This window comes from Dermacentor variabilis, chromosome 1 (genome assembly GCF_050947875.1).
Source record: "Dermacentor variabilis isolate Ectoservices chromosome 1, ASM5094787v1, whole genome shotgun sequence".
Classification (NCBI taxonomy): domain Eukaryota; kingdom Metazoa; phylum Arthropoda; class Arachnida; order Ixodida; family Ixodidae; genus Dermacentor; species Dermacentor variabilis.
The window spans coordinates 200,229,001-200,245,725 of record NC_134568.1 but is presented as its reverse complement, the minus strand read 5'-3'; the positions used below and the strand labels follow the sequence as shown (position 1 = coordinate 200,245,725).

General features: G+C 49.0%; 1 protein-coding gene across 4 annotated transcripts in view; it reads right to left on the bottom strand.

The window, feature by feature from the left end:
- The window catches only part of Fhos (Formin homology 2 domain containing), a 272,129-nt gene that overhangs the window by 177,241 nt on the left and 78,163 nt on the right, over positions 1-16,725 (bottom strand). For 3 of the 4 annotated variants that reach the window (XR_012830253.1, XM_075703296.1, XM_075703283.1), the window contains exons 2-4: positions 15,263-15,352; positions 10,061-10,338; positions 8,573-8,909 (exon numbers count right to left, since the gene is read on the bottom strand). Coding sequence is in view for 3 of the 4 variants with exons in the window: in XM_075703296.1 (XP_075559411.1) it covers positions 8,573-8,909; positions 10,061-10,338; positions 15,263-15,352 (705 nt within the window). In the remaining variant the exon portion in view is untranslated. The remainder of the gene's footprint in view (positions 1-8,572; positions 8,910-10,060; positions 10,339-15,262; positions 15,353-16,725) is intronic. The other variant, XM_075703293.1, reaches the window with a different exon arrangement.

The window sequence follows — 16,725 nt, the reverse complement described above, 5'->3', positions numbered from 1 at the left end:
CATCGAAATGCGGCCGCCGTGGCCAGGACTAGATCCCGCGACCTCGCGCTTAGCAGCGCAACACCATAGCCGCTAAGCCACCGCGGCGGGTCCTCTAGTTCTACAAGCCGTTCTAAATAAGTCATGTCATCATGTAATAGAAGGAAACTTCACGCACCAGTTCACCAGGCTTATCAACGCAGGGTATACCATAAGAGCCTGCGTACAGCGGCAGCTGAAGCGTTGCCAAGAAACACGAGACGCTGGAACAGTAAAGCCCAAGAAAGAAAGAAAAACAAAATGAAGAAGACACCAAGCAGGGTGTCTACCAAGTTGACATTTAAAATTTCCCTGAGTTCTCCAGGTTTTCCCTGAGTGCCTACGCAAAATACCCGGAGTGACACCGAACTTTGTTTGATGTCATGACGGGCTGGACACCATGTCGCCCGGTGCTGACATACTCTAGTAAGCATGCTAAAAAATAAAAAAAAACAACTTAATTCAGTTAGAATAGCAAGGAGTATTGTTTACTTTTATTCAAAAAGAAAACAGAAGGGGGGGGTCAGTAACATGCACAGCGCATTAGATATCCTCGAAAAAATGGTAAAGCCCTTTGCAAATCGAGCAGAACATTTTCAAATACGAATAAAAAGATATGCACACAGAAGCAAATATTTTCGAATATGGGCTACTTTCATAGACTGATAGCAAGCTCATTTGTTACTTAAAAGGAAGAGGCCCGGATACTGACCAAAATGGTTTTAAAATAGCTTAAAAATATGTTTACGTTTCGGCTCCCCCACGGGACCCTTGTGCACAATGAAAATATAGAACGTAAAATATCCAAACGTAAATATATTTTTAAACTCTTTTTAAACCATTTTGATCGGTGTCCGGACCTCTTCCTTTTAAGTATGCATCATCCCGACCAGACGGGCTTCCGTTATACTCTCGACTTCAAGCTCGTTGGTATGAGGCCCGAACTTTGTCACAAGTGAGATAATCTCTCAGCAGCTGGAAAGCCAACTCCAACTATTCTGACGCACTATCAGCCGGTCCACAGTGTATCAGTGTTGCGTTTCACTGTTTTAAAGTGTTTATTTTGGTTTGGGTGAGAAACACGTGCATCTCAGCGTCAGCCAACACAGTTTTTTGAGCTCAAGCTCCTTCAAAAAAGCGGCGGCACACTTCCTCTCCCGTTCATTCCTGAATGCGTCGGTCCTTTCTGTTCTCGTCCTTCTTCCGCCGCGCATTCGCCCCATGGACCATTTGAAGCATCTTCTTGGTCACTTGTACAGTCAACGTCCGATTTTTGGGCTCGCTATGGGCCACGAAGACGTCCGAAAAATCGGGCAGTCCGAAAAAATGAATGCATGTCTTTTACTGCCCTTAAAGGCTCAAATTGCCATAGGCACGACCGAAAAAGCTCTGACGGCCAGCCAGCACACTTATTAGGTATATCGGTGCTTGTATTGTGATAGGAGATGCGGGTGCACGCGTGTATAATTAAGCAATACATACTGGGTCCCGTGACAATTGCCCCTTCCCATACTTGTTAAGCTTCATCGCGTAACAGAGCTGTATTAAGGAGAAGCGTTCTTTCGTAATCCGGCATAATGCAACGCGTAGTGCTTTCTTAGCTTCGAAGCCAATCGCGAGGACCACAAAAGGCAGAGTCGGTACTATTGCTGACAGCAGAGAATTATTTCAAAGATAAACACGGCACCGAACGGCAAGAAGCTTAATAGCGAACGTCGAAGCGTGCTAGAGCGCCGGATCAAAATGACGGCGGTGGTGGCTTTGATCAATGCCGTTTCGGACCTGCAGTCAGGGCAAAAAGTCCGAAATATCGATCGGCGAAGTGTCCTTGCATTCCAAATTTCAGACTTTCTTATACATTGACTCTATGGGGTACGTGGTGGTGCCCCGAAGCCGTGCGAATTATCGGGCATGTCAGAAAAATCGGGCGTCTGGAAAATTGGTCGTTGACATGTACTCTGGAAACTCCTCAAGCCGACGACATGGCGTCAAATACGATTTGTTGAGATTCCTCTGTTACTAAAGCCAGCATTAGCGCGACTTTCGTTCCTTTTCAATAAATTTACACAGCTAATTTTCTCTGATAGAAGCACAAATTCCCTCAGTTTTCTCTGTGTATTTCCAGACTATTCAAAATCCTTGAGGATTCCCGGTTTTCCCGGTTGATAGACACCATAACCAAAAAGAAAATTCGCCGACGATTACGATACTGCCTAATGCGAAATTTGAGTTTATCCCTATACGTGTTTTCATTTCACAATGAAATGAAAACACGGCGAGGAGAACCTGTCTCGTGCGGCGCGTTCCAAACGTAGCGAAGTGTGGCGCGACTGCCTCGCTAATGGGGAGATCGCGAGAAGCAGCGCGTGGCTGACGCGTGGCCACGATTCATAGCATGTGCTGCAGACAGACCTCCGCTCATGCAGCGCATTGGTGAACAGGCGACGCGTATAGAGTGCCTCGATGCGCGCGCTATCGCGAACGAAGCGGAGGCGAGCGAGCGCATCGAGGCACCGTAACGAAGTGCGCCACTGTGGTGCCATCTCGTAGCCATCGTCGCCATAGTCCGTCTTGCGCGGCACTACGCTTTTCTTCGCACGCTTTTGCCATACCCTACTCCTCCGCTTTCCAACTCATGGTTCCGCTGCACCTTCCTCCTCCGCTTTCCTGCTCGCACAATCTTCGCTCTCGCCGTCTTTCATCGCCCGCTGCACTCCGCGTTCGCTCTTATCTTTCGCTGTGTTCGTTCGCTCGGTTACGAGGTACGACGCCGACTCTCACCGCAGGAACGGGCAATACCTGTGCTCAAAAAGGTCCCCCTTGTACCGTGTATACGCGGCCACAAGCTAAAGAAGATAGCCATCAACGAAGGGGTCACGGTGGTATGCTCAGCAGCAAGCAAGGCTTATTCAATGCGTGCACGGGTCAACCAATTGCCCATAAAAATAATCAATCCACACAAAAATAATGGTAACAAAAAAGAAAACAATGTACGCTAGAAGTACGTTACCTGAAATAAAGGGGTGATGTGCGATATACCTTACTCCCATGGCCGATCATAGGAGAAACAGAACTACAGAACATGCAGCATCCTCAGAATGCACCCCCGCCGGGTACCTCGCTTTTCATCAACACCATTGTCATTACACCTACCCACCGCAGTAGCCAAGTGGCTATGGCGTTGCACTGCTGAGCTCGAGGATGCGGTTCGATCCCGGCAGCGCCGGCCCCACTTCGATGGGGGCGAAGTGCAAAAACGCTCGTGTACTTAGACTTAGGTGCACGTTGAAGAAACCCAGGTGTTCATAGTTAATTCGGAGTCCCCCACTACGGCATGCTTCATAATGATATCGTAGTCTTGGTAAAACCCCAGAATTAATGTTTGTTTGGCAATTTCACATCAATATCTTACACAAAAAATTAAAGACGAGCTGACGCGCGAAATTCTAGAAAGCATGGCCTTCGAGGGGAACGGGCTGTCTTGCATGAGTGCACCATCAATTTTACTGACAGAAAAAGGATACCTGCGCAAAACCGGTCTGTCAGCCAAAGAAATCAATTATCGGCGTGATAGTAAAGAAAAAAAAAAGGCTTTGCATCGGTTGTTTTGTGCCATATTAAGTGTCAAAATGAATATTAAACGGTCTGTTGCCAGTGCAGCTGTGTGCGTGTGTTTATATATATATATATATATATATATATATATATATATATATATAATATTTGGGGTTTTACGTGCCAAAACCACTTTCTGATTATGAGTCACGCCGTAGTGGAGGACTCCGGAAATTTTGACCACCTGGGGTTCTTTAACGTGCGCCTAAATCTAAGCACACGGGTGTTTTCGCATTTCGCCCCCATCGAAATGCGGCCGCCGTGGCCGGTATATATATATATAGGTAGCTTTTTTCACAGAATTACGTTTATAGAGGCATAATCGACGAAAGACTGTTCCCCAGCGAGTCCTGGAGACATGCCATCTGACACTGTATAGTATATAAGAGCAGGTTAATGCACGGGTGTAAATAAACCACCTGCGGTACCTCAGTGGGAACTTTGGTTGCTACAAAGTCGGGGCTGATGAAGCGACCACTCCATATAGAACGTTCATCCTTGCTACCCTTCGCGAGACGGCGTTCGCGTATGCACGAGAGCCACGCAGGGAGTTCCCGTAATGCTGTCTTCCTGCTGAGAATGCTCCGTTTGTGTGTTCCACTTTGGGCAGCAAGTGGAACGCCGTTGTCGACGAGTGGTTCGTGGTGTAAGTCTCCAATCAGGAGGAGCGGCTATTACGACTCATTGCACGAACACCTACGTACACTCGTTACTCGTATATCGCTCCGTGGACACCGGGCGCTGAGCATGGCGTCTTGCGGCCCAATTCGGATGCATAAAATTATGTGGTCCTTCAGTAGCAGCTATAATAAGCACCCAAGCAGACCACCACGATGCGCGATAAGCAGAACAACAGCGCACCTGACCTTTTAGTATAACCAATGTGATGGATGGCGCGCTGAGGAAACCTGTTGGAAGACCGGTGTATGCGCCTCGCTGGGAACACTTATGAATTCGCTGTCAGAAGCCTTTGCTTTGAAGAGAATGCCAATATGCAACTGCTGCAGGAATGAAAGGTCTCATATGGGGCAGCAAACGGGAACACTATCAACTATAGGAGATATAATTTTTCCCTCAATTCTTATAGATACATTTACTTTTTTGTTACTTGTAGTAAAGGCTCGACGGAGTGTCCTTTCGACGCTTCAGTGCATAGGATCGAGGCCCGGGCTGCTCAAGCGTCAGTCGATTGAGGCACGAGCTATAGGCTCCGGAAAGCGCCACACGCAGTCCAGAAACCGTATGTGCTCCGCTGATACAATTTTATTATAACTTTGAAGGTTATGGTGCGCAAGTCGGAACCTCGAATGTTTTCGGGAGACCAAAGCGACAACCAAGCGAGACGTGTTTCCAGCATATTTGGAAACCGACGCCGCGTTGTTTCTCATCGCGCAGCTGCTACGCTATGAAGTTGGCTCAGTGGAATTCAGTAGGCTTTCACCCTTAATTTTAATTTGTGGAAGCCGCCGAGAGCGCATATAAGGCGGGATTGTAGCGTGTACAACGCACAGAGTATAGAAATGGCAACGGCAAGCTGAAAATATGTCGGAAATGCGCTCTGTGCCGTTCTCCCTCGAGGAGTGCTGTTGATCTCGTACCACGAAAAAAAAAATAATCTGGCGTCGTGCAACCGGCCTGGACTGTGTAATGTGCTCAGCAAGGTGCTTGTCCAACGAAAATGTGTCGTCCCCTCAGTAGCATACAATTGATCACGAAGTTAAATAACGAGGTTGCCAGCACCAAGGCAGTCTTTTCTGCGTCCGCTTACGAATTCTGCAAATGATATAACCATGTACTTTCTCACACTCCTGAAGTCGTATACATAATGACCAAGTAAGGCATTTCTGAAGAATATATGTACCGCGGTATCAATATAGTGGAGACACGCACGCAGAGCCTCACAAAACATGGAATCGATCTAGCCAACCACACAACTCGATGCTCACACCCATGTATGTTAGCTGCTAGCTCGAAATGTCGAAATAATGGTTTCGTCGGTTTGTACAGGTATCAGATGCGGCTCTCCGATTGTAGCTCATTCTACCTCCTCGACTACTTATCACCATAAATCTCCTTGCACATAAAACGTGGAACTTATAGCTCTGTCAGAATACCAAATTCGTTAGCGGTTTTGCAACCGACGCAAAGTGTTCTGACAAGTCTTGGATTGCTTTATCCCTTGACAGATGCGCACGGTCTCTGCGATGTATTTCCAGTCACTGCATGTTATTCCTGGTACCGCATTGATCCGTGCTCAGGCGAAAATTGCGAATAACACGAAGGTAGCAACCTGGAACGATCGCACTTAAGCGAGTGCTGGTAGGCCAGTGGAAGCAATTGTGATGAAGGGAATTTATGGGCAGACACATTTCCTGCCAGCGTTATTTTTCCCGTAGCATCGTTGCCGAGTACAACAGCAACCCATTCTAGGCTTGCTGTGGCCGCGAACGAAGGCCACATTGAACAGAATGACAAGCTTGGCAGCAGGAGCGTCGCTACGTTAAAGAATACCTTAAGTTATAATTGCACTGGGTGTTAATTCACGAAAAACTACAGTCGAAGCTGAAAGTTCTAGAATATATCCCTCGAATAATCTCGCGTTGTCACAGAGTTCACTGCAGTTACACGGCACGTTCTATGAATCGTAGGAGCAGGCTTTCAAAGTAAGCGCTACGGCACTCGGCACACGTATGCTTTTAGGTGTTTGTGGCTTACATAATTCAACACACCCTGAGTGTTTGCAGCAAGAGTGTTCGTGTCAGGCGAAGCGGTGAGAACGTCGTTAATATAAAGGAAGCTTGTTTACAAGCGCAGGCTGCCTGTAATGCCCACCGAGGTTTGTGAGGCTCGCTCCAGCTTCGCAATTTGAGGGATCCAGTTTTGAAACTTGGCACTGGCGAAGTGCCATTTATTTCAGAAAGAAGCTGTTGCCGCGTGACGCATCGCCGAGTTTCCTTACGTCACACATGACTCCTAGCATGGTGGATGAATCCATGACGCAAATTTTCGTTAAACCAGATATAGCAAATTCTGCACTAAATCGGGCGTCTTGGTCATTATGTCGTCACTTCTTCTTTGCTGAAGTAGCAAATTTAACAGCGTCTCAACTCAACTATTCTACGGCTTGTGCGGCTCTACGGCTTGTGTAGTGTCCAGCCATCGAGCTTTTATAAGCCTACATGCATGCTGCGCATATTTCTTACTCAAAAAGGTCGTTTTCGGAAGATTCGAACGGTGCAGCGTGAGCCCTCCGCGATCATGAGGGTTACTCGACCGAAGGCCACTCACTGTTTTCGGATCAGAACGCCAGCTTGAATCTTTCAGGAGGGGGTACACGTCTTCCCCGCTCTGTGCAGAGTGCGGCAACTATATGGTGATGGGGATTAGTTGTTATAGCCCTGCGAGCGTTACATTATAGCCCTGCAGAGCGAAATACATTACTGGAAACTCTGCAGAAAGAGGATTTCGTCAACATTGAGTGAAACGTTTAGTCTTTCCAGAAGACCGCAGGAACCTTCGAAGAGAAATATTTTGCCGTTTTGCATGTAGGCCGGAGGAGCTTTGAATCCGGCCTGCTACTCTACGTAGGGGAAAATGGAGACGGGGAAAGAAAAAGAAAGAGAGAGAGAGATAGAGAGAGAGAGAGTGCGCGCGCGTGCGAGGTTGACGATAGTGGACGGTGGACCATGTACACGTGTGATGTGAAAACATGTTCTGCGCACAGCATGTCACGATGCGCAGGCGCCTGTCATTGTTGCTAGAACTTGGAGGTAAGGCCGCTCTCGGCTAAACATGTCAACGGCGTTCTTGTTTCTCGTACTGCTGTTTGAGTGTATAGTTCCACGGATCCAGAATCATTCGCTCGGAAAGAGGTCTGTCGTCCAAATCAGACAATGCAGCATTAAGTGCCTGACGTTATGTGCGGTAATAGACGCAGAGGATGTGCGAGATCGTCTCTGGAGTACCACATGCCTGATGTGAAGATAGAATAAAAAGTGTGGTTACACAATTACATGACGTGAAGCAGACAGTACAGGCGGTTTAATAGCTCGCGCTGACTGCTATAGACCAAACCTGCCTGTTGGAACACCGTCATCAACCTGCCCTTATGAGTTTACTTATGTGATCTGGCTTCAGGGCTCAGGCTAAACCCCATGAGAGCGATTTTGTGTGCGACGGCGACGAGCGACGGCTTCGAGCGACGAAACAGGCCGTCGCTTGAACAGATCGCTCGGTATTGTCGCTCGATCGCTTGGTTCTGGAAATCTAGAATTTGTCGCTCGTCGCCCGGAAGTGTCGCGAGCGACTAACCAATAGCGCGAAGCCGGAACCGGATGTACATCACTCAAGTACTACCGATTGTCGCACGGAACCAGCAAACGATTGAATTTTTGTACGTGTAAGGATAAGAACCTACTGCAAGACATTCAGAAATATTTTATGCTGCTTTTTACAGTAAAACACATTAACTTAAATTAATAGAGCTCGCGTCACGCCAGTTACGACGCGTATTTGTTGCCCTCATACCGGCAACGCCAGAGAGACGGCCGCTCGAAGTCTTCGCTCGCATGGGGTACAACTTGTAGGCGACAAGCGAGCGCGACAGCCATCTCCATCGCGTCGCTTGTCGCTGTCGCGCGCAGGATCGCTTGCATGGGGTTTATACTTTCCTCTCTTTGACGGGACATGTCACATGACATCTCTCAAGTAAAAGTTATTGTGATGTTTCTTTTTCTTTCAAATATCAGGTGGTTATCTTTGAAACGACACAATGACAATAATTATCTGTCTATAAAATGAAGGGAGGTGTGACGGCTGATGAGATCGTTTTAGTGGTGCTCCATTACCTAGCTGCATCGTAATGGGCACACACGACGTGTAGATAGGCTACTCCTTCACGACAGCCGTAACAACGACTTGTCTGACAGACGCAGTTTACCTTCGCTTCCACCGTGTCCGGCTGCTCTTCATGGGCTCTGGCGGGCACGCTGACGAAGCTTTTGGACTCTTCTCGAGATGGCATGCTGCAGAATGGCGGTCGCGCAGCGTCCTCCTTGGACTTGACTGAGTAGCTCCGCGACACCGGCGGCTTGGAGGCGCCCTCTTCTCGATGAGCTAGGCTTCCGAACATCTTGACAGCGTTGGCAACGCTGTTGCCCCCAGACGAAGGACGCCGATAGCTGCTGTAACCACTACTACCGGACGTAGGTCCCGGTGCGCCCTGATGCGACGACTGCCGGCTGTAGCTGCTACCTGGTCGCGGCAGCGTGCTCGACCTGCGAAACCCACGAAGGGACGTATTGAGATGTCTCTGAGCCATAATACAAGAAAACGATGCGAGTAACTGGGGCGACGACGCACTACATGCAGTAAAGAAATATCCTCCTCTCTGCGTTTAGCGCGCAGAGAAGGTAGCTCTGCTAGTTCTCCAGCCGCTCGCCCGTAGCGCAATAACAAAAGAGGGAAGACTGCAGGAAAAGACGCTATCGTCACGGCTTACAAAACCAAAACAAGAGCAACAGTGAAGCCTAAGTCTACCGCCGGAAATTGCGCTGCATACAGGTAGTGGCATAGGTGCATACATTTTAATGCGAGGCAACATGAAACGGTGGAAGCTGCACATTGCGGCTTTTCACTTTCATTTTTGAGAGACTGTGTTTAAGAGAGCGTGAAATTTGTTTCTTACCGAGGCTGAATGGAACTTTTGTTCGGGTGTGGTAGGCTGTATCACGACTAGTGAACTGTTTGCATGAACTCTTCCTTAAGTGGTTTTTGCATGTCGTTGTAGTTTCATTCTTCGCAAAGTGTTCTTCGTTTTATCACACGTCGGAGCAGAGGAGTAGCCAGCGTCTCTACGAGGCCCCAACATCTCCTTGCACACATTCATTAGAAATGGACACTAAATCGTTGTAATCGAGGGCTTACAAACTTCGCTTGCATGTCAGATGCGGCAGCCTATATATGTCCTACAATTCTCGGGATGACGTGGCCAGCCGTGGTACTGCAAAGGCTTTGAGACACTCACTATCAACGAAATATCTCTAATGCTCCCGCAAAAACGCATTGCTTTTACGACTAAAACATTTTTCAAAAGATCTTTACTGCAGTCAGTTGCTCCAATGTGCTAGCGTACACGAGTCGCCCAAAAATCCAAAGGTTCACCTTTTGTGTGATACCTGTCACAAAATTTCCCAGGTCAACGTGCTTCTGACACCTGGACATAAAACCGTGCAGCCGCACTGCGCTCACTGGTGCTGATCTACATTGTGCGTGCAAACGCTGACGTGGATGCGACATACGGCGAGAAGACAAAAGCCCCGCCACACTGTGTATCCCTATGTCCGGTGTGGTCGGCTGCACGTTGGCCTTGCAATTTTTGTGATAGCAGGTACGCCAGGATAAACGAACGGATATTCAAAAAGCTTGCCTGCTGTAGTCCGATGCGTAGCCACTGTTGCGACTGCCGTAGTCCGACCCATAGCCACCCGACCGCCCATAGTCGGATGTATACCCAGCGCTGGCACTTTTCCCGTAGTCCGACCCATAACCAGACCCGTATCCCGAGCCGTAGCCCGAGCTTGGCCGGCTGCTTTTGCGGCCGTAATCGGAGCCGTAACCAGAGCTCGACGCCTTGTAGCTCGGACTGTAGACGCTCAGGCTCGGTGCGAGAGCGCCGCTGTAGCGACTGCTGCCGCCGTACGATGGCTGCAAGAAAAAGGAAATACACTGGTTTGCCTTTCCACTTGTGTCACACATGGCACTCGATCCTCGTGTGTAACCGCGGTTATTCTGTCTACGCCGTTATGATGACCTACGGCAGGGCTACGTTGATTAGTGCCACGTGATTTCTTCGTGTGTGATAGGTTGTACTCTTGTTAGACTGGGGGGGGTACCATGCATAAACTCCGCGGTACACTGATTCCTGTCTATACGCATATGCGTCACAAGCTGAACTCATTCATTTTATCGCAACTGAGAAACAAAAAAAACTACCGTACTTCTCAAAGTCGAAAGTATAGAGCACGGCGTGCACAGTTATGTGAGATGTTGCTGTGACATAATCTGACAATCATAACCAAACATGGTAGAGTTCTGAACGCCGAAATCACCCATAAACCGCTCGATCGGCACGGCTTGGTTTCGCTTACTCATCCCGAACTTTGCGTGTAGATGCCACTGTCGTCATCGCAGCATTTTTCACTGATGACTTCACGGCGCCTTCAAACCTTTCTCACGCATGTAATATTCTTTTTCTGTATCTGTAGCACCGTTCGTCCACGAAACGTTCTCGCAAAAGTTTCGCGGTTCATCATGCCCTGCGTCCGCCAACAGTTCTGACAGCTGAGGCTGTGGCTTTAATGCACGTGATCGCGTCTGCAAACACTCCCTTCGTGCAGCTCATCAAGCAATTGTTCTTCCGGTCCTATATGATCTAGAGTAACTCTAAAAAATGATATGTTGCCAGTTCGAGCACGGATGAGTAAAATAATTATTTTTATTTGTTTGTTTGTTTGGATAGTGTGGCAGCATTTTGAAGTTACATTCCGCAAACTTTCCGTCAAAATATCGCGTAATTCACAAGTGCTCGTAAGTGCTCTTAGCCAGTGGCGAGCCGCACCCTGGCTAATGATATGCTATAGGATTGGCTGGAATTTTAGCAAAGGTGGCCGGCCAATGGCACATAGCACTTGCGAACGAAAAGCTTTGTGAATTGAACCTTGAAGCTTAATTCGCGACATCTATAGTACACATTTAAACAGCCATACTCATTTAGCTTGCTTAGAACTAGGTCCAAATGTCCTGAAGAATGTTATAGCACGCCGCCTTTCCGGGAAGATGAGAATCTTGTCCGTTTCATTTTTACAGCGAAAGCTGTATATTGCAAACCTTCCGTAGTTTTCTTTTTTTTTTTTGGCTTCCGTCCACAGAAAAAAATTATCATGTGGGCCGATCCTGGTGATAGTGAAATAAGGGTCCAAGTTCAATGGCACATACCCCTGTGTGCTCGAAAACCTGTAACACGCCCTTCGGGAAATTCGCAATGGACCCACGTGTGGGGAGCGCTTAACGCCTGCTTCCCCTTTGCCCCGGGTCGGCCCGGCATTGCACAACCTTCGGAATGGACCCACGTGTGGGGAGCGCTTAACGCCTGCTTCCCCTTTGCCCCGGGTCGGCCCGGCATTGCACAACCTTCGGAATGGACCCACGTGTGGGGAGCGCTTAACGCCTGCTTCCCCTTTGCCCCGGGTCGGCCCGGCATTGCACAACCTTCGGGATGAACCCACATATGGGGAGCGCTTAACGCCTGCTTCCCCTTTGCCGCGGGTCGGCCCGGCATTGCACAACCTTCGGCATGAACCCACGTATGGGGAGCGCTTAACGCCTGCTTCACCTTTGCCGCGGGTCGGCCCGGCATTGCACAACCTTCGGGATGAACCGACGTATGGGGAGCGCTTAACGCCTGCTTCCCCTTTGCCCCGGGTCGGCCCGGCATTGCACAACCTTCGGGATGAACCCACGTATGGGGAGCGCTTAACGCCTGTTTCACCTTTGCCGCGGGTCGGCCCGGCATTGCACAACCTTCGGAATGGACCCACGTGTGGGGAGCGCTTAACGCCTGCTTCCCCTTTGCCCCGGGTCGGCCCGGCATTGCACAACCTTCGGGATGAACCCACATATGGGGAGCGCTTAACGCCTGCTTCCCCTTTGCCGCGGGTCGGCCCGGCATTGCACAACCTTCGGCATGAACCCACGTATGGGGAGCGCTTAACGCCTGCTTCACCTTTGCCGCGGGTCGGCCCGGCATTGCACAACCTTCGGGATGAACCCACGTATGGGGAGCGCTTAACGCCTGCTTCCCCTTTGCCCCGGGTCGGCCCGGCATTGCACAACCTTCGGCATGAACCCACGTATGGGGAGCGCTTAACGCCTGCTTCACCTTTGCCGCGGGTCGGCCCGGCATTGCACAACCTTCGGAATGGACCCACGTGTGGGGAGCGCTTAACGCCTGCTTCCCCTTTGCCCCGGGTCGGCCCGGCATTGCACAACCTTCGGGATGAACCCACATATGGGGAGCGCTTAACGCCTGCTTCCCCTTTGCCGCGGGTCGGCCCGGCATTGCACAACCTTCGGCATGAACCCACGTATGGGGAGCGCTTAACGCCTGCTTCACCTTTGCCGCGGGTCGGCCCGGCATTGCACAACCTTCGGGATGAACCCACGTATGGGGAGCGCTTAACGCCTGCTTCCCCTTTGCCCCGGGTCGGCCCGGCATTGCACAACCTTCGGGATGAACCCACGTATGGGGAGCGCTTAACGCCTGTTTCACCTTTGCCGCGGGTCGGCCCGGCATTGCACTATCTTCGGGATGAACCGCCGTATGCGGAGCGCTTTACGCCTGCTTCACCTTTGCCGCAGGTCGGCCCGATATTGCACTATCTTCGGGATGGACCCACATATGGGGAGCGCTTAACGCCTGCCTCACCTCCGCCGGGGGTCGGCCCGATATTGCACTATCTTCGGGATCGGCCCACGTAAGGGGGTGCTTAACGCCTGTCTCAGCTTTGCCGCGGGTCGGCCCGGCATCGCACTACCTTCGGGATCGGCCCACGTATGGGGGGGGGGGGCGCTTAACGCCTGCTTCACCTCCGCCGCGGGTTGGCCAGGCATTGAACTACCATCGGGATGGACCCACGTATGGGGAGCGCTTAACGCCTGCCTCACCTCCACCGCGGGTCGGCCCGATATTGCACTATCTTCGGGCCGACCCGCGGCGGAGGCGAAGCACTTTGCTTTTCGTTTGAGAGCTTTGACTGTCGTCAGCTTTCGCTGCCATTCCATCTCTACAGAGTGGAATGGTTGTCATTTTTTTTTTCATTCTTTTCGTTTTTCGCAGTAATTGGCTAGAGCGAAGCTGCAGTGTCGCTATCGCCAGGATTAGGCACTCGGCGCCGCAGACGATAAAAAGGAATAGAAAGAAAGGGACTGTTTTTTTTCTTTTTCGAAAGATATGGATCCAGGGGCCGTATTACATGTAACGATGATCACAGTTTTCATTTATATTTTTGCACTTCGTCATTCGCTTGCAGGCACGCCTAAATTATCGCTGGTATCAGTCCCTCGTTGCGATAGATGATGAGAAAAGAATGAAAGCGATCTAAAACAATCACGTCGCAAGTATGCACCCAGCGAGCCTTGATGGAGGCGTGGCGCAAAGCGAACGTAGTACACAACTTGCGACGCTCGCGACATGCCGGAGCTGACATTGCCTTATCAGCAGGTTGGACAAAACACTGCCTCATCCACGTGTCGATCAAATCGTTAGGCGGGCTTGATGACGCTGTTCGGCGGTATCTTGTACTGGAGATTTGGGGACCAGATATTTACAGCCGCATGATCTTAAGAAGAATTTCGAAAGATAATTTTGCCTCGGATAACAATCACCTTCGACTTCGTAATATGTCAACGAATTTCGTAGTGAGTGAACTGCACTAACCTATATCCTCCTGAGTTCCGGCTGTGGGGCATTTGGCCAATATATTGGACATCAAATACTCCGCCACTACCCAGGCCGCAGCATGTTTTAGCCCGTAAAACCGTATGGTCCAATATTTTAGACGCCTACTAGCGCCACCTACGAAGTTTTGTTGAAAATGCATTAGTAGTTTGGCCACCAGGGGTGTTTGCAATGGTGGCATTCAGCAACACGGCTTTCTACGGCGACCGCCGAAAAAGTAAGTTCTATTTCTCATACTTTATCGCTCGTTCTCTTTCTGTGATGAAATTTTGAATAATGAACAGATTTTGCACTTTTGAAGCCATTTTTAATATTAAATTTGCCCTTTGCTACTGCATACCCACTACCCCAAAAATGACCGGGTGGAGTTCCAGTGTCCAATACATTGGACATCATGCTGTGCTAAAACGGCCGATAATTGTGAAATACTAAAATTCACTTTTCGTCTCTGTAACGTAAACATCAATTTCTGCAAAGCTCACAAAAATCTGTAAACTTTCAGCTCGGAACTCAGGAGGATATTGCACGGTATTTAATTTTGACTTCGCGTCGTTAAACACGCAAATTCTGTCCACTTCGTCCAATATTTGCGCAGCTACGAATTTTTGAACGAAACTTTTGAAGCTCAACCAGTTAACTTTCAACGCCTCGCACTCCGGTTGAAACACCAGCGGTAGCCGCCTATACAGGGCGTTGCAGCGAACACTTTCAAAAAGTGTTCAAAATTGCCTGGAAGATAGCACAACTTAGTCCATGAGCTGGTCTACTCGAAGAGGCGGACATTACTTGCACAAGAAAATTCAGATGCATAATCGACTAATTAACAAAAAATCACCAATTAACTTCTTAACTTTATTTTTAACTTAGCCCTCTTTAGTTGGACGAATGAGAAACAGCGCGCACGCGGAAACGGGAACAGATGCGGAGACGACAACACAGCGCATTTCTCCCGATGTCCGCGTTTTCGTGTGGGCTGTTTTCCGTTCGTCAAAGATGCGCAAACAAGCCTCTGCTGTTCGTCGGCCCTAGTGACACCACGCTGAGCGATGCCGCGATTTCAGCGTGGTGCGACGAGCCACTTTATCCACGGCGGCCGCACCGAGAAGCACTCACAGAGCCGTAGGTGGAACTCCGCGCCGCCGTGCAGTTGGCCGAGTAGTTTCCGGAGCCGCCATAGCGAGACGAGGCGCCGCCACCGGTACGCTGCGCATAAGTTGAGAATGACGTGAGGCACAGTGCCATTGCCAGCAAATGATAAGCGTTTCGCTTAATAAGCACTATTATTTCGGTGTCCGAATTATAGCCCAGTTTGACGCCCCTGCGGTTGGACACAAACGGGCTTCCGATGAAGGTTGCGATGACGATGAACTGCGAAATTTACACTGGGGTTACCGGAGACGCCGGAAGGTCGAGAACTTGGAAATTATTTTGACCATTTAAGGGGGCTCCTCAACGAGCACCGAAACTTCGGCGGTATACAAGCGTTTTTGCATTCTGCTTCTATCGGTATACATGCGGTCCTTCTCACTCGGAATCGAACCCACGATATCAGGCTCAGCACCAGAACGAGATACTTAGCGATCGAAATTAAGCGAAATGGAATTAACAAAACACCCGAGAAAACAATACAAGCGCGAAAAGCAAATTCCAAGTTCTTTCGGAGAAACTGTGGATATATTGTACAAAAAAAAGTATACTATGTGCGTGTGCATATACAAGGTGGAGGTCGCGGGATCAAATCCCGGCCACGGCGGCCGCATTTCGATGGGGGCGAAATGCGAAAACACCCGTGTGCTTAGATTTAGGTGCACGTTAAAGCACCCCAGGTGGTCTAAATTTCCGGAGTCCTCCACTACGGCGTGCCTCATAATCAGAAAGTGGTTTTGGCACGTAAAACCCCATATGTTGTTATTATTATTATTATTATTATTATTATTATTATTATTATTATTATTATTATTATTATTATTATTATTATTATTATTATTATTATTATTATTATATACAAGGTGTTTTTTTCCTTGGCTGCATGAAATATTTAAAGAATTGCCAGTGGCAGATAGCACAATTCTAATCCTTTATCTGAACTACAAGATCAGGCAGCCATTACTTCTATGAGAAATCAAAATACTTAATTAACTAATTAGCATACTTACGTTAATTTACTTTTCCATTTATTAACATTACGCCCACTAGTTCAATCTACGAATTATAGCCGGTGAGTTCGCAAGGCGTATCCACTCGGAACGAATTCTCAGGACTGTACCAGTTTAGAGATGTCAATTTCGAAAGTGTCCGACGAAATGCATTGCCGTTCCAGCTAGTTCCTTAAAGAAAAAAAAAACGTCGAAAGTAGTTTTTTACGGGCGCCTGCACTTCTTTCGCTTTCAATTTACTAAACACCGGATCCGAAAAACTACTTCCATCACACACACACACACACACACACACACACACACACACACACACACACACACACACACACACACACACACACACACACACACACACACACACACACACACACACACACACACACACGCACGCACGCACACGCACACGCACGCACACGCACG